The 26,029-nt window shown below is 39.0% G+C and overlaps 1 protein-coding gene across 3 annotated transcripts in view; it reads left to right on the plus strand.

The window, feature by feature from the left end:
• The window catches only part of LOC101077168 (RNA binding protein fox-1 homolog 2-like), a 43,473-nt gene that overhangs the window by 13,279 nt on the left and 4,165 nt on the right, over nt 1-26,029 (plus strand). The window contains exons 2-10 of one of the 3 annotated variants that reach the window (XR_003888458.1): nt 1,038-1,088; nt 7,200-7,320; nt 7,750-7,909; nt 8,391-8,444; nt 8,978-9,070; nt 22,495-22,582; nt 22,870-22,926; nt 23,128-23,284; nt 24,455-24,498. Coding sequence is in view for 1 of the 3 variants with exons in the window: in XM_029836156.1 (XP_029692016.1) it covers nt 7,901-7,909; nt 8,391-8,444; nt 8,978-9,070; nt 22,495-22,582; nt 22,870-22,926; nt 23,128-23,284; nt 24,455-24,507 (511 nt within the window). In the remaining 2 variants the exon portion in view is untranslated. Of the gene's footprint in view, nt 1-1,037; nt 1,089-7,122; nt 7,321-7,749; nt 7,910-8,390; nt 8,445-8,977; nt 9,071-22,494; nt 22,583-22,869; nt 22,927-23,127; nt 23,285-24,454; nt 24,508-26,029 lie in introns of all 3 variants that reach the window. The other 2 variants (XR_003888457.1, XM_029836156.1) reach the window with 2 other exon arrangements.

The following is a 26,029-nucleotide window of genomic DNA, read 5'->3' on the forward strand; positions in this document are numbered from 1 at the left end:
TTGCATCTGTTTGCAGTGCAGATTTGACTCCACTACAAACACACTGCATCCACTATTTGATTTTAGAAAGGCTTCTTTAAATTTGTGTAATACTTCAAGGATTGAACAATAGTTATTTTGGTCATGTTAGCCGGAGACCATCATCAATTGTCTCTTGCTGTGGTCTCTGTTTGCTTCAATGCACAGACATTCCAGATTTTTGTGAAATGTATGTAGTTGCTCAAAAAAATTTTCAGATAGTGGTTCCAGAATAAGTTGTTAGAGGCCAACACTCAGATCACACGTAACTCCTATTTGCCTTTATAATGGCTGTGGCTTTGCACTTAAGTTGTGTTCTGAATGGTCAGGAGTAATCTGTCAAAGCATGGGATTGAAACATTGTTTCTCAACTGTCTAATAATAAAACACAAAGAAAACACTCAATAAATTCCTGATCCCTGATCTCCTCTATCTCTTTCTTTTTAGACTTTCATTCCAATGTGAAATTCTGCATTGAGTTTATCTTATCTCACCTGTATTGTGTGTGTCAACTCTCAATGCTGTCAGAATAAAAACTGGTTAACTTTCCCATTGGAATGTTTCCTCTCTTCATCCTTCTGTGTCACACCTTCGCTTGGTGAAACTGGATGGCTGGTCCGACTCCTTTCTCATCTATATCTGCATCAAAGTACAGATTTTGTCTGGGTGCTGAAAAACAGACCAAAGTGAAAGGTTGACAGCAATAATCACAATACTGTGATATATAGTATATGTGGAGAGGGTGTTTTGTGATGTTTCATTTGTTAGTTTAGCAGGTTTTTTAAAAAAGTTTTTATACCTTCTAAATTGACCTTGAACTCCAATAAGTTTATAAATTTTTATGAATTATTACTAAAATCTCTTCGACCATTTTTACTCCTTTACTTTTGTTTGCTTGACATCTTTAATGTAGTTATTTCTTGCACTGTTAATTGTACTGGGAGTAATCTGCTTATTTAAAAAAAAAAAAATCTCTGGGCAGCCACTAATAGAATTTTCCCTAATTTTGTGTTTTGCAGAACAATGAGCCTTTAAACCATGCTTTCCATGGGTGCCCATCACACAGTCAGGTAAGAAATTAATGTCTGTATGCAAACCAGCACTGTGTTCACGCGGCGATGGTGTGATAACGATACCATTCCTGCGGATCTGCAATGACTGGAAATACTGCCGTGAGCGTACCAGGCCAATATTTGGCAGTGTTTGACAGACCAGTAGCAACTGACACAATCCTTTCCAAGTGTAACAAATTTGTCTTTAATGGTCACTGTGTGGATAGAGAGGGGAAATCAATATTTCGTTGATTTGTTGAATTTTGGAGAAAGAAAACTGATTTTCTGGCAAATAATATTCTTGCCTCCTTTATAATTGTCAAATCAACTCAACTCAGGAAAGGTCGAGGCTTTCTTTTACAGCTAGGCCAAGGCGCACAAACACTGCGACCCTTGGGCATCTATGCCTGCTTTCCCACACAATAGTCAAATATCTATGCTATTAATAACATAGAAAAGAGCGCAATGGCGTGAGCAGTAAATATGTGTACCTCTGAGGCGCATCCAATGTCCTCAGCACATCTTCCACCATCGTCGAACAACAGCGAGCTAGTGTTGGGAGGAGCTTTGGCGCCGTAACCAACCATTGCGGGAGGAAGGAAGCCATATTAGCGCCGTGCGCCGTGCACACACTGTGCATCGAGAAGCATTAGAATCATGTTGATAACAACAAGCACTGGACATTTCAAATGACACATTTAATACATGCCATTTATGCTGAATACAAATGTTCTTAAATGTGTTCATTTTTGCAAACAATTGTTTTTGGACTGAATTTAACAATATCCAACATTTTCTCCTCTTGTATATTTACTCTTTACAACTTATTTCCAATATTTCTCTGTACACTTGAATTAGATTAAATGAAGCCATCTTAATTTATATGGCGTCTATTATAATCCAAACTTGCCTCGAGGCATAAATTTTCTGTGTGTTGTGAGTAAAGCCTGATATGTCGATATCAAAACAAATCAATCTTTATTTATATAGCGTCTTATACAATCAAAATTATTTCAAGGCGCTTTCCAGAATCCCAGGGCCTAACCCTAGACAAGCAGCAGTGCAAGGGAAACTCCCCTTTAACAGGAAGAAACCTTGAGCAGGACCAGGCTCATGTAGGGGGACCCTCCTGCTGATGGCCAACTGGGTACAGAGAGAGAGGAGAGGGGGGAGGACAGGTAGAGGATGGGGAGAGGAGAGGAGAGGCACACATACAAAAATACTCTATTTATGCTAGCTGCCGGCCGAGTGGGTCCAGCGGTCATTATGCAGCTCCGAATCTTTTTTTCAATTTTTGCTTTGTTTAAGTGTATTTTATTAAGTTACTTTACATAAAAAACAAACTATGTTTATATATATATAGATATGTAAAGATACATAAATCTATATATCTATAGATATCAATAGTTTTTTATGTAAAGCAACATGGACTCCATGTTTTGGATGAAAGGTGCTGTACAAATATTTATTACTTTATTATTAATAATAAATAAAATAGCTATAATAAGCTCCATACTGATGTATAATAATTGAAGCAATTACATATTTTATACATTATGCCAAGTGTCATTGCTCTGATAGCAATTCAATCATTCCATGGCTAATACATCATTATGAACAAAGGCTAAAAAGTCAAGTGTCCCATAAATGTGAGGCAAACCCACAAAATTAAATTATGTTCAAAATTAAAATGAAAGATTTCTGTTCCTGCACTTAAAAGCAGGCTGGTTTTGAGACATCACGTAAATGTTGTTGAGAGCTTGTACACAAAGGGCTAACGCCATGCAAAATGAATCACATTTTCTAAGCTTGTGGAGGTTTTTGATGACTTAAAGATATAGAATACAGAGAAATATTTATTGTAGCTTTAACTGGAAGCATCCTATCAACACAATCTCTTTTTCAGTGTAAGTCTATGGGAGAAATCCTTTCTGGGCCCTGTAGGATTTTTCTGCATTACCACGAGTGACCACTGTGAAAATTGAAGTCCGTCACTGAGTATAGATCTTCTAAGTCAATAGAAGTTTTCAAAACTTCACACCATGGAGGCTGATTTCAAAAGTTTGTGGATTCATGTATCCCATGCACCGTTCTTCTGGAAACGAACAGCATACATTCAATGCAATTTTACTGTAGCCGTTTTCATTGTCTTCTAAACAGGCTAGGTTTTCCCTCTTTCGCAAAACTTGTTTGAAGTAAATTGCTGTGTGTGTTCAGGAGCAGGGCACAGCATGCCACTGTAAAAGGTAGTGTGGGCTGCTACATTTACATTACAGGATAGAATGAGGGCAACATGTACGCAAGGCGTATAGCACAATGATGGTTTTATGTTGAATAATTTGTTTTCATAATTGTGAGAAAAAATTGACATTGAATTTTTAGGAATCACCTGGCTCTATGTTGTCATCTGCATAGTGATCTAAACAGCCATTGATGTAAGGGCTCAGTACCATGAGTTTTTCCATTCTGGCTGTCCATTTATTCATAGTGTTTTTACGTAGTATTAGTGCATTGTGGGTGAGTGCACTGCACGCAGAAACAAATGCAGAGCAGCTAAAATGGCTCAGCAATACATGCTATAAATGTGTGTATGTGTCTTTATAAAAGTACAATGTATCTGGATAATCCCTGTTTGTCTTCAGCTCATGAGGTGTGTAACTCACTAGTATTGCCACAGGAGGGGAGTATTGGTCTATGAGCCTGCCTGCCTACAAAACAACATGGGAGGTTCTCATATTCCTCATCCTCTCCCATGTGTCTTATTACAATCTGTCACAAATACCCCACATTGTGATGTGTAGAAGCTGGTGTTGGTGGGTTCACATTCAATACAAACATGGATTTCCAAGATACTTTTGCAAATAATTGTACACACATTTAAAGTTTCTAGTGTAGAGCTTCTTTTGCTTTTTTGCTTCTGTTTCTGCTACACAAACTCTCGCCGCTTCTGGTGATCATGCATCTTTGTGTATGTGAAAATGTGTGTGTGCTCCTAAAACAGATTATTTGCTGTTCATCCTCTAATCCTACCCCATAAAACCCCTAATCTTGTCATCCCTTCGTTGTTTCTCACATCAGCACTTGAATCATTCATTCCTCTATCAAGTTTCTTCTACTGTATCTTTTGTCCAGGCACCCCCACTCCAGTTTTAAACACTTCCAATCACTGCTTTGGAATTTCTTGCTAATGAATCAATTCCTTCATTAGCTCCAAAATGGTCTTTTAACTTTTTTCTGTAACAGTTACCGTATTTTCACAACCATAAGGCGCACCGTATATAGGGCGCACCTTCAATTAATAACATATTTTAGAACTATTTTCATACACAGGCGCACCGTGTTATAAGGAGCATAGAAACTGCGTAGTGCCTGTGGTTTCATGACGCATTCACTAGCTCGAGCTGCGCCTAAAGGAATGTCAATAAAACAGTCAGATAAGTCAGTCAAACTTTATTAATAGAATACAAACCGGCGTTCTCACAACTCCATTCACTCCCAAATGAATAAACCAGAATGAATAAATATTATTTTTCCCGAGTGACGTAGTGTTTTCGCGTAACACAGTTCCTTTAATAACAGCGAGTTATAACAAGCAGTGCAACATTTTTACCACAAGTGGATAGTGGAGTTTAATAAATCTTCGATTTAGTGCAACATTTTTATCACGTAATACTGTTGCGGTAAATCAAACGTTAGTGCAAACACAATATACGGTAACTCGAACTCTCGAAGTAGTGCAAAGCAATAGCGATAGCAATATAACAATAGCAATATAACAACGTTGTTCAAACGGTAATGTCCATATTCACAGTATGACCAGCCTTGTTAAGTTGTAAACACACAAAAGAAACACGTAAAGCTCACTTTATCAGTTCATTCCTCATCCAGGAATCCCTCGAATTCCTCTTCTTCAGTGTCCGAATTGAACAGTTGTGCGAATACGGCGTCCAACATGGCCGGCTCCGTCTCGTCAAAGTCGTCATCAGGGTCAGTGTCGCTGGTGTTGTCTGGCATTTCAGTGACAATCCCTGCCTTCCTGAAAGCTCGGACCACGGTCGAGACTGATATATCAGCCCAGGCGTTTACGATCCACTGGCAGATAGTGACGTATGTCACTCGGCGCTGTCTTCCCGTCTTGGTGAACGTGTGTTCGCCTTCCGTCATCCACCGCTCCCACGCAGTTCGCAGTCTAGTTTTGAATGCCCCGTTGACACCAATATTTAGCGGCTGGAGTTCCTTTGTTAATCCACTTCTTGCTTTGTTTCCTCGGAAGCTCCGTTGAGTCTATACCTGGCGCAGGTCGTCTTGTTGCTTCCTCCACTTCCGCACCATTGATTCGTTCACGTTAAATTCTCTTGCCGCTGCTCTATTTCCGTGTTCAACTGCGTGACTGATAGCCTTCAGTTTGAACTCTGCGTCATAAGCGTGTCTCTTGCAAGGAGCCATTTTGGGGTCTTTACAGACAGAAATGGTTTGGGACTGAATTCCTATTTATCGCTCTTACTGCTGTGACTTCGGCCACGCCTACTGACTACGGTAGCCGCGATTAACCAATATTACCGTAATCCATATAAAAGGCGCACCGGGTTTAAAAGGCGCACCGTCGATTTTTTTTAGAAAATTCTAGGCTTTTAGGTGCGTATAGTCGTGAAAATACGGTAGTTTTAATTCTTCTACATCTTATTTTTCTTTATTTAAAAGGTAATTGCCATTCAAATTTATTCTTAATTCTATAATTTATAGTTTTATACTTCTACTTTTATATTCATCCAGTTAGCTACTTAATAATGATACTTTTTATTAACCATATACTAATTAAAAAATTATAAATACCATCATTTGCAGTTACAGCCCCTGAATGGATACAAGAAAAAAACTTTTTTGTTCTTCTCCGTTTTTGAGTTTATAAGGGCTGACAGTAAAAACCATCCAACTGTTTTCTGTGGATTGAAAGCTTATTTGGGTTAACTAATTTCTTACACTTTCCTCATAGTCTTCTCTGCTTGTTCATGAGAAAGGGAAGATTTTTTTTGGGGGGTGGGGGGTACTGGCATGTCAGTAAAGCATCAGCAGTGGTGCTGGCATTTGTATTGGTATCTTGTGGTAAAGAAAAAACACAGTCATTAGGCAATGTTCTATCCTCACCTACAAGCTGTGAGTATAGGCAAAAACACCAAGATCAGAATTGGGCAGAGGATTTCTCTTTAACATCAACTCAGATGTGTGTGACTTTCAAAATATAGTTTTTCTGAGGCTGTACAAATTTGGCCGCAAGTAGCTCTGCTGCACACCTGCTCAACTGATTAGCTGTTATTTCTGCTAATGAAACTTGCCATTTGTGTTGTGTTGTCTAAACTTAAAATGCATGACTGTTGCCTCGTCCCCTTTTCATGGACGCTTTAGAGTGAGTCCTGCCTTTAAGCACATTCAACCATACTGAGGCTTCAGGTAGCGGATTCATATGGGCAACCAGCTTTCACTCAGGCTACTTTTTTCAACCAAGAGCTAGACAGAGGCATACAAGAATATATATGTTTCCTAAGTAGCATCTTAAATATTAATTATTTGTTTTAATCCTTAAAAGGGACTAAAATAATTGAGGAGACCTGTGATTCAGAGTCACCATAGACACTAGATAAGACGACTGAAGCAGCAAAATAACAGGGACAGATAATTGTTTTACTGATTAATAGACGAAAGTGCTCCAGCATCTCCTGCATAATAGTTGGGTTCATACTGTATGTAGCCTAAAAAAGAAAATACCGGTACATGAATTCCTGTTAGCACAAACAGCACAATAAATGTACCATGTTCATATTTTCTGTCTATTGAATAACCATGTCTGTATATCAAAGTGTTTAATTTTTACTTTACTTTAATAAGAGATGTGTTGGCAGTAAATATTTCACTGTTGACTGACTGATAAAACCTGCCCTTCAGAGATATGATGGTCATGAAGAGAAGGTTGATTGAAGAGAAGAATTTAGATATTAAGAGATTTTATGTTTTTCTTTTTCTTCTTCTACACACTCCCCCTCCTCCATTGCTGCAGGGTTCTCAGGATTCATTAAGTGGACAGGAAGGAATAACCCCACCTTTTCAGTGTTTCCTGCTTTACCCCCTCCTCAGAATGGAATGCCAGAGTCAGAGTTTAACCAGGGACTAGTTCGCTGCAGGGAGTCAAGGTGCCACAGACATCGGGGCTGGTGGTAATGGCACCACCCCTACTGCCACCTCCAACTGTAATGATGTATGTGTTTGTTTGGTTGTGTATATGTGTGCACACACATGCATATATAAGTGCACTACTTGATGATTAAGCACAAAGGAAAACAGCTGGCATGAAACTTTTAACATTTAATCATTTGCTTATTCATTCAGTTACAGACGGTATCAAATATTTCCTATGCGACACACCCCTGTTTCTCCAGGGTGATTTAAAAACGACGCAAGAGATTGAATGTGATTAATAGACCATTTAAGAGGAAGAATAGTATTCATTGACACATTGACCATGTATAACACATTAACAGTTCACATTCATCAAGATGTGAAGAGTTCTGTCCTTCTTTAAGAGTGCAATATTTGGATTTGAGAGCATTAGGAATAATTTGTTAATTTCTTAATATTCCAGACCTAAATGCGGCCATGTTTCTTAATCCTTGCCTGTCCTACACAGGACAAAATAGAGGAGCCATCTCAGGGGGAGGCAAGTTTTACAGTGTGGACCAGGAGGCCCTGCAGGAGACCCCAATGAGGCCAAAGGGACTCCCAAACGCCTCCATGTGTCAAACATTCCCTTCCGCTTTCGGGACCCTGACCTCAGGCAGATGTTTGGGGTAAGAGTCCTCGAGTGGTATAAAGCTCTTTCTGTGTAATACATAAATAAAAATGCCTTGACTTGGCCTTAACCTCCGGTTAAGTCAATAAGGGATTAGAAAAATTATAATTGTAACTTTTAAACAAGGTCCTAAATTTCTTCTTCTCATTTTCTGGCTGGATTGTTCTTCAACTTCAAATATGTGAGGACTTTGGCTCTTGCATCAAGGTTGCAATTAGCAACTTGGTCTGTCTTTCACACTGCATGTCTATTGGAGGCAAGCCGATAAAAACCCAGATCTTATTACTGATTGTTCGTTTCACATTGTATTCAAATACATTATAGTTTTTGCCAATTGAAAGGAAACTTATGGTGCCAGGCATTTATAACTCACACAATGTCTCCCAGGAACTCAGAAACTACAGAACACGTTGTTCTTAACATGTAATATAAAATATTATAGTTCATTCTATTATTATTGTTTTTTCATTTCTTTACAGCACTTTGGAAAGATTCTTGATGTAGAGATTATTTTCAATGAGAGGGGGTCAAAGGTGAGTTTCCATAATTTTTTAAATACTACAATACTTATGCTGATTTGTATTCTATTTATATAGTCATTTTTCCAGATCCTGCAGTTACGGGCCAACTGTAACCTGGAGCTGATGTAATAGATGGTCAACTGATTCAACTTACATTGCCTAACTAAAAATGATGGTCCATGTTATTTGCATTATCAGATTATAGAAATGTACTACTCTTCAACTGCTTGCCATTATGAGTTATGAGTTTTGTGTCTAAGGACATACAATCCCATGTTTTTGAAGTTAAATATTTAGGTTTAAAATTTAGAGCTCCCATTAGATCTACTTTTCAGAGCAAACCCATATTAGATTTTACTGATCATATCTGATCTTCTTGACCATGAAGCTGTGTTTTTGGCTTATTAGCAGGCTAACTTAGCCTGAAGAAGACATTTTTTCCTTTCTTTGATTTTGTTAAAATAATGGACAATGTATATAGATGGCATCAGGTAACATGAATGAACAGCAAGGACTGTTACATCTCTGTTCTTCTTGTACCACAGGGTTTTGGCTTTGTGACCTTTGAGAATAGCACTGATGCAGAGAAAGCCAGAGAAAAGCTTCATGGCACACAAGTAGAAGGTCGAAAGATTGAGGTAAGTTCTTCCCCTTCTCTGTTTCATCTGTTGTCCCGATAATCTCATCATTATAATGCTTGCTAACTGCTGGTACTGGGTTCCATGCTCCCTCTTGTCATATGATCTGATGCAGCCCTCTAGTATCTTATGGCCCTGGTTGTCTGTTAATATGTTTTTAGATGAACAAAGACTGCTTTCTGAATTTGAGATTGATTTCTGTTGGGATTTGTGGTGGGAATGCCTGGGTGGTGCAAGAACAACACATCAAGCATGCCACCATCATCAAGTTGTGTTTTAAGGTTTATTTATTATTATTCACTGATGTGCCATTTTTTTAGCCACACTGTAAATTTTATTTGCAATAAAAATGATGTTATTGTAAGTTGGCACTTGAGGGACATGTAAGGAATGTTGTGATTGGATGATGCATGGCAGCACTGTGAGATGCTCTTATTTATGTTCTTAGAGTAGAACACTGCGTCCCCTTTCATGTCGTGCTTTAGCCAAGTGGTTGTGACAAGCTTTTGGCCCTGGTGCAAAAGTAGCTGAATGCATGTAAAATTAACTTTGGTTTAATTCCAACTATCTGTGTACCGTAAATTCCGTAATATATGCCACTGCTTTTTTCTCACGCTTTGACTCCCGTGGCTTATAGAGCAATGCAGCTTATTTATGGAATTTTGAGACGTCCTCAATTTGAATGGATATTTACGGCCCCCAGAGGGTGCTCCAGCAGGGCAAGCCAGATGTTGAAGAATACAGTGCCGAGAAGAGATAACGTGCCGAGGAAGATGCTATTTTAATTGTGTTTTGAACAGTCTTTTTTGCACTTCATGTACATACCCTCACCATGGATAACACACAATGCAGCTTTTAAGTTAAAGGCTAGCGATCAACAGCCGGCAGGCTCATTATTTTTTTAACCAGTGTTATTGCAATGTCATTTTGTTGCTGTGTTATAGCTGTGTTTAGTAATTAAACATTTAAAATGATCTGTGTACCATAAAGATCTCATAATGCAAAGTGGCCACCTGTGGCTTATAGCCAGGTGCGGATTATATGTGTATTTTTTTCTTAAATGTTAAGAAATTTGGGGGGTGCGGCTTAAGGTCAGGTGCGTTCTATAGTGCGGAATTTACGCTACTTGTTATTTGTGTCTTGATATTTATAGTTTTAAAATGTAAGCATGTGCTGATTTTCACCTCAGAAGTATGTTTTCTTTATTGTGTTTGTATTTGTAAGTTAGCCAGCTGTTTATTTGAAATCAGTACATCCTGATCCACGACTGCTGCATGGTGGTGTGTGGGTATATGCTGCATGATTTTTAAAGCCGGCTGGTTCTAATATTAGTGCTTTGCTCTCAGTTCTACTGCAGTGTGGTCAAGATTGAAAATGTATCCCTATTCCCTCAGATGCCTTCAGTCAATCAGCAAGCTGGACAAATTTTGAAGTTTACTCCGCATCAGTCTTGTGTTGGTTTACCTTCACAAGTCTTTGCATGACACATGTCATCTTCACAAATTATGAGACAGTTTTCTTCTTAGTTGATACTTTGCATGTTGTATAGTGTGGTTCTGTATTAATTGCATGTTGTACTACCAGTAGAAGGCCTGTGGAGTCGGTATGATGCATGGGCTTGATATTTAAAAATGTGCACAATTACTGTCGAAAAACATTTACCGGTAATCTTACCAAGAAAATAGCCAAACTTATCAAGAAAGCATTTTGTATTGGTTGCTGACATTTTAGTTGTGAAATTATATGTCTGCCTTAAAAGAGCTGAGATATTATATTCAGATATTAGCTGTGCCTATTTACTGAATGGTTCTATAAGTTAAAGGGATGGTGGATTTTACTGCAGTGGTAACTGGCACTCTTCTTCATTAATGTTGGAGTTGCTTTGTGTTCTTTCATTTAGTTTAGCAGTGCATAATTTGCATGTGTGCAATTAATATGATATAGAACAAAAGGAAAAGAAAGCTTTGGAAAAGGAGTCCATACACAGTATGTATGGACACCTCTTTCAAGAACAGGCTATTATTTTTTAATGTATTATGAGGTTGAACATCTCTGGTAATGCATTTCAGGAAGGTTGTCTAGGTAGAGTTATCATTGCTCATGTGCAAATAGGAAGTTGATACATTAATGACAGGCAGCAGAAGCAACTACCGTATTTTCACGACCATAAGGTGCACTGTGTTAAAAGGCACAGTCACAGTTATGGGTGCTATTTCTGCATTTAAAACATACACAAGGCTCACCGTATTATTAGGCGCATGCTGAAACATACAGTAAATGACAATGGAAGTAAAACAGTGAGTTTCGACACATTTATTGAATAAAATATGCATTCTTCTGCCACAAAACCATCAACGTTTTCATCTTCTCTATCTGAATTAAACAGCTGCACTATTTCAATGTCCAACATCCCAAATTCCTCTTCTTAATCATCTGAATCGGACTCACCGACCGGTTCCGGTTCAGCGTTGATTTGTGAAAGCTCTTACAATACATGAAGACGGTATCATAGCCCATGCGTCTACAATCCACCGCATATGGTGGCATAACTTTCCCGCCGCTGCCTCATAGTCTTTGTGAAGGAGTGTTCGCCTTCCGTCATCCAGCGCTCTGTCCGTTTCCGTGGCAGCCGAGAACCACGGTGAACGACGACTTCTCGTGCCCCGTGTGCGTATCGCCACCGTGCTGGTCCCTTTTTATCCACTTTGTGGGTCAAAGGGATGTTAAAAGTCATAGTGTGGCTGGGCGCGGTTATCTTGTAGGTGCAGTAGGTGCGGAAGATGGCCACCCTCTCCTGGTAATCCGCGGGCAGCCGCTGCGCAACAGTTGTCCTTGCGCGTATGGAGAGATGCCGCCTCCCTCATAAAGCGAAAACAGTAAGATTGCTCGATTGCCATTTTCAGCCGCATATTCGCTGGCCTGCAGTTTAAAGTAAAGCTCATTCATATGCGTCTCGCTTGACCGGTGCCCTTTTAGAGGATCCTTACGCGTGGGTGTGCCGCTAATCGATTGGCAGAGCGTTTACCGTAGTGCACCCACCAAAGGCGCACAGCAGATTTGGGAACTCATTCCACACACAAGGCACTCCATATTATAAGGCGCACCGTCAATTTTTGAGAAAATCTCAGTCTTATAGTCGTGAAAATACGGTAATAAGGAAGAAAGATGCTAAAAGGCCATGTTGGTCCTTTCAATGTACAAAAAAATCCAAAGTTCGACCAACAAAGTGCTATACACATGCTGCAGTTTCTTTTTAAAGAAGCACTTCCAGGTAAAGATACCAAATTAGCATTAACAAATGGCGTATAAGTTTGTGGGGGATTTTGCTAGCACTTCGATTAACGTGTCACCTGGCTTGTGAAAAACCACCCTTCCTTCTTTCTTCAGTCTGTTTGTTCATGCAAAATGAAAATGCGGTTAGCATAAATCAAAAATGAATTATAGTTAACCATGTTTATTTGAAATTAATTCACAGCAACCTAGTGACTAGTCCGATTAAAAATTGTAATTTGTCCCTGCTGCAAAGGAAGCTTCTCTTAAGTTTAAGTTTCCAAAGCTCCCCCAAATTTACTTGATGTGTGTTAAGGTCAAGACTTTCACAGGACCAGTCCATCGTTTTCAGTTGTACTAGTGGGACCTCTACTTACGGAATTAATTGATTCCGGAAGTTGTTTCGTAACCTGAAAATTACGTACGTAGAGATGCGTTTTCCATGTAAATGCCCTAATCCGTTCCAAGCCCCCCCAAATTCTGACATAATTTTTTTAAATAAATCATAAAATGCATCAAAACATGTAACAAATACATGTTGCAATTAGATTACTGCACAATAAATGTAGGAATTCAGTGCAAGGCTTCTCCAGGAACAAAATGAACTTTATTACAGGCTAATCTTACATTAGCCGTCATTACTAGCAACGAACGTTAACACTTGTGGTAACACCGCCATCTAATGGACAAACATTCGAACACCAACGATAAATCCCATTTACTTCCATATTTCCTTTGGCGAGGATCAACCAAATGCATCCCTTTTTCATGCTTTTCTATTATTTCTTGCTTCGTTTGTATGGACAAAAAGCTCTCTTCTTCTTTTTCACTTTTCTCCATCACTTTCCTGGGGTCCATAGCGAATAAAAGTTAAACGAAGAAGACGCTGGGATACACACATACCTGTACATATTGACATCCCTCCTAGCCAATGGGATAACAGGAAGATGCTAGGCGATAGCCATTGGCAGAAGCAGCTTACAAGCATGTTTGCGTTCGCTAAACTCGCGAGCTGCGAGTAGCAGCGGTAGCGTATTTTTGCCTTTCGTATCCTGAAATTTCTTTCGTAACAAGAGGAAATATTTTCCCGTGAGCCGTTTCGTAACCTGAAATTCTGCATGTAGAGACGTTTCCTAAGTAGAGGTCCCACTGTAATTGATATCACCTCCAGTTCTCACAATGTCTTTTGCATGCATTTTCTGAAATAATTAGGTGGAAGCTTTCATCCCTCATTGCATCTATATCTGAGTATGCCATCTCATTGAGAAAAATAAGTTTCACTAGTATTTGGGTCACATATATTTATCACAAATTTATATTAGATTGACAAGATCTGTCTGATCATTAATACTCAACTATTTATGGTTCTGTCTATTCTGTAGGCTCCCCATTGCCTCCCCATGGCTGGTTTTGTATGGCTGTGCTTATCTAACCTTTTTGTCACTGTGCTAAAATAAATTAGGATACTTTGCCTTTTGTAAACTTGTTGATTGACATTTAAGTTTAGACTGGTGTTGCTACAATGCAGTTTGTCCGACACCCTGCCCACCCTGCCCAGGACCTTATCCCAACCACCAATGAGCGGATTTGAAGCAGATCACTGAGTTCCTCTCAGGAAACCTCCTTAACCAGAACCACTCTGGTTTCAAGATGGCCAGTCCATGACAATGGACCTGCTGTCTGTGTTGGAGACACCCAAAACGGCATCTGCTCAGTCGTTCTCATTTTGCTGGATTTATCAGCACACTTAATACAGTCAACCACTGCATCCTTCTCTCTATTCTTTCTGGCATGGGCATTGCTAACAGTGCACTTTCCTGGTTTGAATTTTACCTATCTAGATGTTTATTCGGGGTGTCATGGCATGGTCAGTTTTCACCTCACCAGCTCTGCACTGGGTCCCCCAAGGATCGCATGTTTTTTTTATACCATTGCTATGCAGATGACAACCTGCTGTACCTCTCGTTTTACTTAGATGAACCCTATAAACTGTCTCTCGGACATATCCGCATGGATGCAGGAACACGGCTTTTCCATTTAACTTTGGTAAAGCTGAGGTCCTGGTTTTCATAACTAATTAATAGAGTCATCACAACATTGACATCCGAAATTGTCACCATGTCTCTTCCTCCTACCAAGGCTGTTGGAAATTTTGGAGTCATGGTTGGTGATCAACTGACTTTTTCTGATCATACAGCCTTGGTGCCATTTGCCTTATTCAACATCACAAATCGTAGGCCATTCCTAACTCGACCACTGGTATGAGCCATGTGACTGTTGCAGTGACATAACAGGTGTGGTGAGGTGTGTGGCGAAGCCACTTCAGATGGTCCAGAATACAATGGCATGTCTTCAACCAACTGAAGCGGGCCTACATCACTCCACTGCTGATAGAGGTCCATTGGCTACCTGTACCTGCCTACAAGGTTTTTTTGTGGAGAATCCTACATAAAGAAATGCCCAAATTTGAACAGGCATTTGACCCAAATGAAAACTAACATCTGAAAGTATATGGTTCCATTGTCTGACATAATATTTCTGTTACTAAATTGCCCTACTGTGGCCAAATGCCAGGCAAGATCAATGAAAAAAACAGATCGGAAAAACAAGATTGAATTTAAAATTGGAGAGTGGATATGAAGCTTAAGGTCTCATTGGAAGCTGAAATGATGGATAAAGATTTTGCACAAAAAGTTTTCAACAGTTACTATTCCAAATTTTATCTTTGTACTCCAAAGCCTATTTATTGTACAGAGGTTTTTAGCAGGAGTAATATTAAACAGACATGAATTTGGTGAAATTTGGAGACTTGCTAGAACCAGCGACTCATATTCCATACATTGTCTGATGTCAACATAATAAAGTCATTTCCGAATAAGATTTAACCTGCTTAATAGAAAATCTACCATTGTGCATGGTCTAAATTTGATATGCCTCAAAATAGGGTTTTATTGGAACATTATAAAAAATGTAATTATGTAAAAATATGCATATAACAATGTTTGCCGGTTGATGGGGGTATTTGGGGTGCCGGTTACCTCCTTGAAAAACAAAAAACCATAATTTTCTAAATCTGAGTCAAGTGGAATAACACGTGCGCTGGGATCATCATAAAAATAGGCTAAAACCATTTTGGTTCAACATTTTTTTGCACTTTTCTACCTTATTCTTTATTGCCTTGCTTGTGCTTTCCTCTCTTTTATCTAAAACAAGCCTATCCCACAGACTTGTGTGTGTGTATGTATGTATGTATGTATGTATGTATGTATGTATGTATGTATGTATGTATGTATACTGGATAGCTCAGTGGTTTATACTGTTTTGACTGACTTTGGTTGGCAGTTCAAATCCAAGTGGGCTCTTAGGCAAGACCCTTTATGCTACATGCACTTAAAAATAATGAAAGAGATATAGTGGTTTGGATGTTGCCTGGGACAGTAAGGTCCCCGTCAGGGCAACCTGATGTCACATTGGCCACTGGAGTAAGGCATTCATGGAGCAGAGCAGAGAATGTGGTACTGATGGAGTGTTACCATGGTAGTAACCCTAGTGAGAAAGGGTACATGCAGAGGATGTGGGAGAACTGGTTCGAAACCCCACATCCTCACTGACTAAGAAGCAGCTCTTAGCTCAGTGTTCAAATATTGCCTGGCAGCATAGATGAACTAACTGCTAACATCGGGAAACTACCCAGAGTGGCTAACCCAGGGCCGGACACTCCTCATATTGAAGGAACCCCAGAAGGGCACAATACCATCCAACTACTGGCCCATAACCTGCCTCAGCACCACATGGACGCTTCCATCAGACATCATAGCGGCTAAGATCAGTAGGGATATGGATCAATACATGAGCAGAGCACAGAAAGACATAGGCAACAATACCAGAGGTGCCAAGCACCAGCTAGTGGTCGACAGGGCAATTGATCAGGACTGTAGGAGGCAGCACACCAACCTGTGCACGGCCTGGATTGATTTCAAGAAAGCCTATGACTCAATGCCGCACACTGCATTGGCCTAAACCCCCTCAGCCAGATCATCACAAAGAGGGTACCAGTTCTGAAGGGGAACAACCATCAGCCACCTCCTCTACATGGATGACATCAAGCTGTATGCCAAGAACGAATGTTACATTGACTACCTGATTTACCTCACTTGGAATCTACAGCGAAGACATTGGGATGGCATTCGGACTAGATAAGCGTGGGTGAATGATATCTAGAAGAGGACTGGCCAAGATCCTGAGGGACTTCCAGATCCAGACTGACAAGATGGTGGTGGCCAACCAGCCTGACATAGTAGTGGTAGATAAACACCAGAAGACAGTGGTGGGCATAGATGTAGCAATCCCAAGTGATAGCAACATAAGGAAGAAGGAACACGAGAAGCTGGAGAAGTACCAAGGGGCTGAAGGAGGAGATAGAGAGAATGTGGGGCATGAAGGCAACAGTGGTCCCAGTAGTGATTGGGACACGAGGGGCAGTAATACCCAATCTGAGTAGATGGTTCCAACAGATACCAGGAACCACATCAGAGATCTCTGTCCAGAAGGGCGCAGTCCTAGGAACAGCTAAGATCCTGCGCAGAACCCTCAGACTCCCAGGCCTCTGGTAGAGGACCTGAGGGCGAGGAAGATATATACACACACACACACACACGCACGCGCGCACACACACACACACACACACACACACACACACACACCATTGAACCACTGTGCGTCACCAAGACACTGAATCCTGCTCTTTTCATTATCTTGCAAAATCTGAAATGTGTCAGTTAATTGGTGTAATTTTTTTTTTTAAATTGGTTTGCGTTTATATCATAAGTGTCTGTTTAAATTTTAAAACTAAATCAACAATTCAAATAGGAGTCAAATAGGACCATCATTATTAATACTACATTTTGGACAATCCTAGTATTTTGATATACAGTGCTCCTCTACAGAATAGAGCATCCATTCAAGTATGAAACATTACTAAAAAATGTTCACTTACTATTTAATTGTGGAAAATTATCAACTGCCATAGATAAAGGTTTGTTATATATTTTAAAACGAGCATCCAACCTCTTTTCTCATCTTTGATTCATTCCTGACAATTATTTGTATTTACTTAAATTTTAATCTAGAAAAATACCCAGCCTATTGTTGTGGTTTGACGGCATGTAATGTAGTTTTTAGTCATACATCCAGGAGTGGGGCCAGGGTTTGATCTCCATTCTCCTTACTGTCTTATTTTTTTAAATGTTTTGTCAATAGTTACAGTAATTTATGTCAGAGGACCAGGTTATCTTCTGAGTATTGTAAACATGCACTATGCTCTTTTAAGCATCATCTTCCCCCTTTCCCTTTTTCTCTTTTTTTTATATTCTGTTACATGGCTGCTGTCAGTATTTTATTTCACATGGGGCATCTAGGTTTTTGTTTCTAGGATTATGTGTTCCTTTATTTATTATATTTTTTCTGTTTCCCTGACGACTTCTGTGTGTTGTTGTCAGTCTCTACGGTAACCACTTGCTGTATCTACGGCCACGGTAAGTTCAAACATTCATCACTGGACTGACCTATTCTTACCCCACTCTCACCCCATCCCTGAAATAGAAATTTTATAGTGTTACACTTACTATTAATATTGGACACTTTCTCATTATTAAAAAAAAAAGCTGAATGGTCTACAGTGCTATTATATAGTTATCACAATACCACCAAAGAAACATAGTTACACCCTCAGAACAAAAGCTGATATTTATGCAGTATGTTTCACTGTGAATTTAAAGATAATTAAACTCTTTGAAGATAAAAAAAAGAAACCACAATGCTACATTCACAATGCAGGTCATAATTGAGCTTTTTAAGTAAGATCAGACTTAACTTTTCAGGTTTTTTTTAAATGCAGCTGACATGTTAAGTGTTTAAAAAAGATCTATAAAGGTATTTCCTGGAACACTGGGCGGTTCTTCTGAACCTGGGTTAATAAGTCTGTGCATGTGAGTATATGCATGGATGTGAAGTCGGAGCAGGATCTTGATCCGAGCAGTTGACAGAAAGTTTACCCAAACATGTTAGATGTCAAAGCATTTCTTTACAACTGCCAGCACCTCTCTACAAGACTCTTGTAGAAAGGAAATCCTCTAAGGCAACAGTGAGTGAGGAATAAGTGATACTTGACTGGTTAGACCGAGTTCATATAAGAAAACATCAGACCTGTATAGCCACTGTGTGTCTGAGTTGGGAAAAAAATCTGATATGATAAAAAGTATCTGCCTGGATTGTGAATGTACCCCAAGTTGGTGCTAAATGCAATGAGTGACAATCTTTTTTCTCACATCAGGAATAATAACAACAATAATAATTAACCCTCTCTGTTGACCTGTTACCTGTTAATCCTAATCATCAAATTCAAAGACACTTGAAAAATATTAATCTCTTTGTAATAATCATATATAATATATGACTTTCACTTTATAAGTTGAGTTCCTTATATCCATTAACTTATTGATGGTATTTTAATTCACAGACATGCACTCATTATAGTCTGGTTGGATGAGACTTGAATAGTTTGGTTACGTACGGTATGTTATATACGTATGTTTGGAGGAAAAATGGCACCGCATATCTTCCCAAAACAACATACCAGCAGTAAAGGTTGGGGCTGTTTTTCAGTAGACATTATTGGTATATTCCATAGACCTTTACAGACTAATCATTCTTGACAGAAGTCTTTTGCCATATACCAGGAAACTGAAGATGAAATATCCAACCAACCACGTAACTTGAATTCAATTTAAAATCTATTGAAAGATCTAAAACTCGTTCGATAGAAGAGGCCCACAGGAACTTCAAGATTAGAAGACTGCTTGTTTAGAAGACTGGGCCAAAACCACACCTTTACAATGCATGTAACTAGTTTCTGCATACAGAATGGCTCTTGAAGCTGTTTTTACAAAGGCTTTCTCTGTACTGTCTGTGTTAGTAGTAGTAACGTATTAGCCTCGGCGATGCATAGTTGTTATGCCTGGCATACAGTTTTATGTTTATTTTGTTTCTTTCCTTGAAAATTAAGATATCTCTCACTCTCCCCCCCTCAGGTTCACTGTCTCTTTCTTTCCCTCCATCCTTTAGTGCTTGTGTTTAGCACATTAAAGGTTGTTTTCAGAAGAATGTTCACAAGTGTGGCCTCATTTGAATGATGCACCTTTGTTTGGATGTTATTTTAAGCAATATTTTTTAAAATTATATCTTGTGTTACCCTCCTATCCCTTTGTGTTTATTCACCTTTTTCTTCTGTGTGGTATATCGACTGCCTGTTTTTATTCTCACCTGCATCCACACTTAACAGTCTCATCTTTGTCATATATAATACATGCAATTATTTTAATTGGTCTATGCTGCATCCAGTGCTTGCTGATTGGCTGAGTTTTTATTTTTTGGGTTTGTTACTCACTCTTGGTCATGCGGAGAACTCGTATTTGGCTGTGTGTGGTTTCTCTGTTATATGATTATTTATTTTGTAAAACAGATGTTTTACACACCCCTTTTTTCTCCCTATGTATTTATTTAATGTATGTAAAACCACAAAATTTGTTTTTGATTCAACAATGGATCATTTTTTTAATATTCTCTAATCCTGTATTACTGTTTTTGTTTTCTGTGACACACGTACACAAATATGTGGCATGGGTAAATACTATAAAACCATAGTTGGTAAAATTCTTGATTGTAAACAAATCGCTTTAGCCAGGAAAGGCTATTTATTTAAAGGAGCAATGGTCTAATCTTAAAGACTATCAAAACAAGTCAAAGGGAGCAGAGTGTGATCCTTTGTATTGAAAATTCTGCTTGCATGCATATCACACACAACACAGGTAAACTATAATATACATCTGCACACCAAAGACAAACAAGCAAGTACTGTTTTCTTACACCACTGACTAGACATTTACACCAGTTAATTCTGTTGCACTCCAAACATTCATTGACTACAAAGGATATTTGTGCAATTAGAATTTGCTGGTGATCATATCATACAGTAATTTTCTGATGTGTACACATAAAAGCAATCTTATCAATTATGTAGGCATGTCCCTAATCGATCATGCAAATGCAAATTCGGGCCAATCATGTATCTTTCAAAGGATTGGAATCAGGTGAAAACCAATCACTGATGTATGAAAAATGTAACGTTACGTACTGGTGCATAGAAATATACAGTTTTTTAGTGATCATCAGATCATTAAGGTGCAGATGGGGGATTTTGCACCGTGGGAAAAATAATAGTTTGTTTTGATACCATTGTTTTAATTGGGCAAGCCCTCACATATAAAATTCCTCCATTTTGGTTAATTATATAGTGTTGAATTTTCCACCCATTTGGATCTATATACTAAGTTTCCCAACTTTTTAAAAATACATTAGCACCTCAAAATACCCTATATTGCCAATAGTATATGCTAACTTTTCAAATAATGGGAATCAGGTGTTCCAATCACTTGGCCACAGGTGTATAAGATGAAGCACCTAGGCATCCAGTATATTTTTACAAACATTTGTGAAAGAGTGAGTCACTCTCCGGAGATAGTATGATATGGGATGCCACCTGTTTAACAAATCCAGTTGTGCCATTTCCTCGTTCCTAAATATTCCACAGTCAACTGTCAGCTGTATTATAAGAACATGGAAGTGTTTGGGAATGATGGCAACTTGGCCATGAAGTGGTAGACCCAGAAAAACTGACAGAGTGAGGTCAGCGCATGCTGAGGCGCATAGTGCAAAGAGGTTGCCAGCTTTCTGCAGAGTCAATCGCCACAAACCTCCAAACTTCATGTGGCCTTCAGATTAACTGAAGAGCAGTGCATCATGCAATGGGTTTTCATGGCCAAGCAGCTGCATGCAAGCCATACTGTACGTCACCAAGTGCAATGCAAAGTGTCGGATGCTGTGGTATAGACCAGTGGGGAAGCGTTCTCTGGAATGACGAATCACGCCTCTCCATCTAGCAATGTGATGGAGGAGTCTGGGTTTGGCAGTTGCCAGGAGAACGATACTTGTCGGACTGTAATGTGCCAAGGGTACAGCAAGGTCCATAAAGACATGGAAGACAGAGTCTGGGTGTTGATGAACTTGACTGGCCTATACAGATTCCTGACCTCAACCTGAAAGAACACCTTTGTGATGAATTAGAGTGGACACTGAGAGCCAGGCATTCTCCCAGAAGTGAAAATGGTCAAAAATTCCCATAAACGCACTCCTGAATCTTGTGGACAGCCTTTGGTCATATGGAACCCTATGGATTAGAAATGGGATGTTACTTAAGGTCATAAGCGAGTCAAGTGAGCAAATACTTTTGGCAATATAGTGCAGGTAACTTTGCGTTACAAATTGGTGGTGCTATAAGTATGACACAATATTGAGATACACCTATTGTTCAGTGTTTCAATAACAAAAATAACCTTAAGGGACAACTTGAATGTGCTTTATTGTTTGTTTTTTACTGCATTACCAACGTACCAGAATGTGAGGTGATATCGGCAGATAATCAAAATCAGGCAAAAAATGTGATTGGGACATCCCTGCAAATATACCAATAAAAATGCTTACTGATGACGATGAACTAAAAGTATGCCTACAGTAACTACCATGAGCAAAATATTGAAACCTATTAGATCACACCATGAAAAACTACTACTCTGCTTCGGGACATTTAGCATGCATTATTTAATTATTCTAGCCTGTTTGGCACGTTATATTTGACATTCCTTATATTTACAGACTTTATGCAGCTCCTCTGTTCATATAGATTATTTTTTTAAAACACAACATATTCGAGAACAATGCACTGTGACTAAAAGTAAATACTTCATTTAAAAAAAAAAAAAATCACTGACAGTCATACCTAATTCTGTTAAATTCTGTTAGTAATAATAATTAAATCAAGCTAGCTTAACTGTAACATAAATCTACCGTGGTGCGGTAAATGTATACAACTATGTAACCCCACTACTCAAAATTAACATATCTGATTCATATACCTGTAAAGGGTACATCATTGCACTGTAAAAATGAACACAAAGCCACAGTCCCATTCTTGGCCTTGGATTTGTGTATTTCTGTTTTATGTTGTGAGCTATGCCTTTAATTATCTTTTTTACACTCAGGTGAACAATGCCACTGCCAGAGTGATGACTAACAAGAAAATGGTCAGTCCCTTCCCAAATGGAGATGCTCTCAGCACGCTGCCTTATGGTAACAACTTTCCTTTTTTGTGAAAGGCAAACAGAGATACAGTATAAAGGCAATCATGAATATTGGGTTTTAGTGAGTAAAAGCAACACAGAAATTTCAATAATGTAGAATTGTGACAGTAGTGACCATCTGATTTGAGCCTGGAATTACCTCACAGTGATATGATGACTGACAATACTACAGTAGTTTATTATGAACTAGACAAAAAGTCTTCTGGGAAATGCAGCTGTATAACAATAGACTGTTCACAATAATGAACAGCCTGTTTTTCCCTGTATGACTATCAGCAGCGTGGAAGTTAAGTCCAATGGTGGGAACTGTGTATGGACCAGAGCTCTATGCAGGTATGACTCTTCTATGACTCTACATTATGGACCAAATCTGAGCACTTTTTAACTTTGTTTTGTTTATATTTGCATTTGTTCCCACCTTATCTATATTATGCTACCAAAGGCTTTCGACTATGGTTTTTCTCTTTATTTTGTCTTTGCCGGTAACCACATTTTGTTTTTTGTTTTATGTGTTGTTTGTTTGTTGATTTTTAGTTCCAGGCTTTCCTTATCCCTCTGCAGCAGCAGCAACTACAGCAGCAGCAGCAGCAGCTGCAGCATTTCGTGGTGCCCACCTCAGGGGCCGAGGTCGGCCTGTGTACAGTGCAGTGCGAGCTGCTCTGCCACAGCCAGCCATCCCTGCATACCCTGGGTGAGAGATGTGTGTTATAGTCTTAATAACACTATATATGATTGTATTTTTAAATAGGTTTCCAACAATTTCATGCAGGTCATGTTTCATGTGTTTATCACAGCAGTGTTCATGTTGTCATGCTCCAACATCATTGTTTGACTCCTTCTCAGCAGCTATGCTGGCATATTAGCTGCCACATTGAAAGCTGTTCAGCACATTGGGGTTCTCTTATATAGCTCACATGTGCCATGACATTATGCAGTGTGTGTCTGTGTGTCTGTGTGGTTTTCATAGGCACTGTTTGTCTGATTGTATATAATATAATGCTTTTCATTGCATGGAGTGGACTGTCCTCACATGGGCTCTGCCAGGCTCTGCTCTCCTTGGTTTTTGAAGTGTATGGTTGTTTTACATTGCAAATGCTATGTATTTTTATAACTGGTGTGGCATTAAATACACAATGATTACCTGAAATCATTGATTATTGATATCATGTCTGCAAAGAATAAAGAAGCAATTGGGAGATAATTGTAATTGCTTTGTAAAATAAATATCAAGTATAAGACACATTTAGCAGGTTTACAGCTCCAGAATCTATATTTTTAAAACATCTTAAATTATATCTCATCTAGTAATAAAGGTCTGTTATTAGTGCAATGTTTCAAGTGTTCATCTAAATTGTGGCTTTATTTTATTGAATGATTTTGAATTATTAACCATGTTTAACAATATATTGCATATCTGGATGTTTTGCTTCAATTTTCATCAACTCACATGAGTATCTGGGTTCTCATGTGTAGTTGGGATCATTAAAAGCAATATAGGAAGAAGTACGAAAAAGCTCTCCTGCTAAATAGTTAGCTAGGATCTGTGACAGTTTGAAATATTCTAAATATATCAGAGCCATATTTATATTCAGTTTATTAAGAAATATTTACTGAAAGATATTAACTGCACTAGGGATAAAATCTGTTAACATTTTTAATTTTTATTGTACAATTTGTGTTCTCTGCATGCCGCATGGGTGGGAAATAATGAATTACTTTCTCCTTCTCTCTTGTGTTTTTTTTCTGTTATGACATTCATCCACTCTGACATTGGGACTGTGCACCACTGGTTATGCCACTGGCTGTGCCACTGTACCCTTCTCTCCCATTCGTCCTTCTCTCCTGCTATTCTCATCCTCAGTGTGGTGTATCAGGATGGGTTTTACAGTTGCTGCAGACTTATATGTAAGTACACTCACCTGAAGCCCAACACAGACATTGTTTTATGCCTCTCTCACACCTTACAGTTTCTTCCTGCTCTTCTTCTCTGTGAGTGATTCTGCATGTTGTGTGCAGTCATGTGCTGTACAGAGCTGCCTGCAATAAGGTACTGTAAATAAGCCCGCAGTTTACAGACAGTGCATGGCTCACCAACAAGCTTTGCTATAAAATTTAAACACAACTGGTTGAAAAGAGTTGTATAGACACTTGGTAACACAAGTATAAAGGCTGCTCTGTGGGTGGATGTAAGTGTTTGACTGTTGATGTGTGAGTGTGTGTACAAACAGGAGTGAGTGTGATCATTCGGTTGACAATAGTTGTTTCTGTTCTCTCTAGACTAGTGTTTCAGGACTCAGTCCTTAGTGCCAGATTGCCTCAGGTAGGGTCAACTCGACACCAAACCCATAGTGTGCATTATTCCTCTGTACTACCTCCCCTGATCTTATGAATCGTATATTCTGATCTGATCTGGAACTTTTTAGATCACTGCTGCTTTGAGTGTTTCTTTGTTTTTCAACTAACTTACTGAGATGTGCATTTTTTTCTGCTTGTTTGTTTACTACTAAATTATGTGGGGTTTTCCTACCACTTTCTTCAAAAGAGAACCTGGTCTCTCTTTTTCTCCTCAGTTAAGAAAAAGGAGAATACAAAGATCTGTTTCCTTAGATGCACCTAGGATGGTACAATTTAAATTTTTGAGTCATTAGATATTGTAACAACATTTCAGTCAGTGTGAGCATGGGTTGAGATACGCTCCTTCAAGCGTAAATGGAGAACATGGCCTCTTTGTCAATTAAACCCATTTCCCACCCAGGGTGAATAGAGAAGCATGTGCTGATTAGGTGCTGCATGTGGGTGCACTATAGTGCTGTTACTCCTTAACTCACCCAGAAGGCCTTCCTCCTCCTTCCTTTAATACCCTGTGCTTTTCCTTGCCCCACTCTGCCTTCACCTTATTCTTTAGACAGTGTTGTGTCAGGGAGATGTTTTTTATGCTTTGGTGTACACAGTATTTATGTAGTGGTCTAATTTTGCATATGCAATTTGGGTTTTGCATGCAGTCACATTGTGAGATTTGCAGTCAGTGTAGGCCTGTGTGTATGTTTGCGTGTGTGAATAGTTTCCTGCTTTTTGTTCTCTTCTAATTGTGTCCCTTTATTCTGTTATATAATATAACCAGCTACATAACTGGCAATGATGTACACATCAGTAATAACAAAATTGTTATTACTATAGCAATGGCTGTCCTAAATAAACAGTTAAGCTGACTTCAGCATTTCCATTGCCACTTTAGTTTTTAAATACAACAAATATTTGACCCTATGACAAAACCAAAAGGTTGCCCAATTTCACACCCGGTTTTCTTGAAAGAACCCTATCCCTATTTGATGGCAGTTTGTCCCAGCTGCCTCTGGGTGAGAGACAGGGTATGCGTTGGACAAGTCGCCAGCTCTTTGCAGGACTAATATAGAGGACAAACAAGTTTGTCTGAAAG

Source organism: Takifugu rubripes, chromosome 5, assembly GCF_901000725.2.
Source record: "Takifugu rubripes chromosome 5, fTakRub1.2, whole genome shotgun sequence".
Lineage (NCBI taxonomy): Eukaryota > Metazoa > Chordata > Actinopteri > Tetraodontiformes > Tetraodontidae > Takifugu > Takifugu rubripes.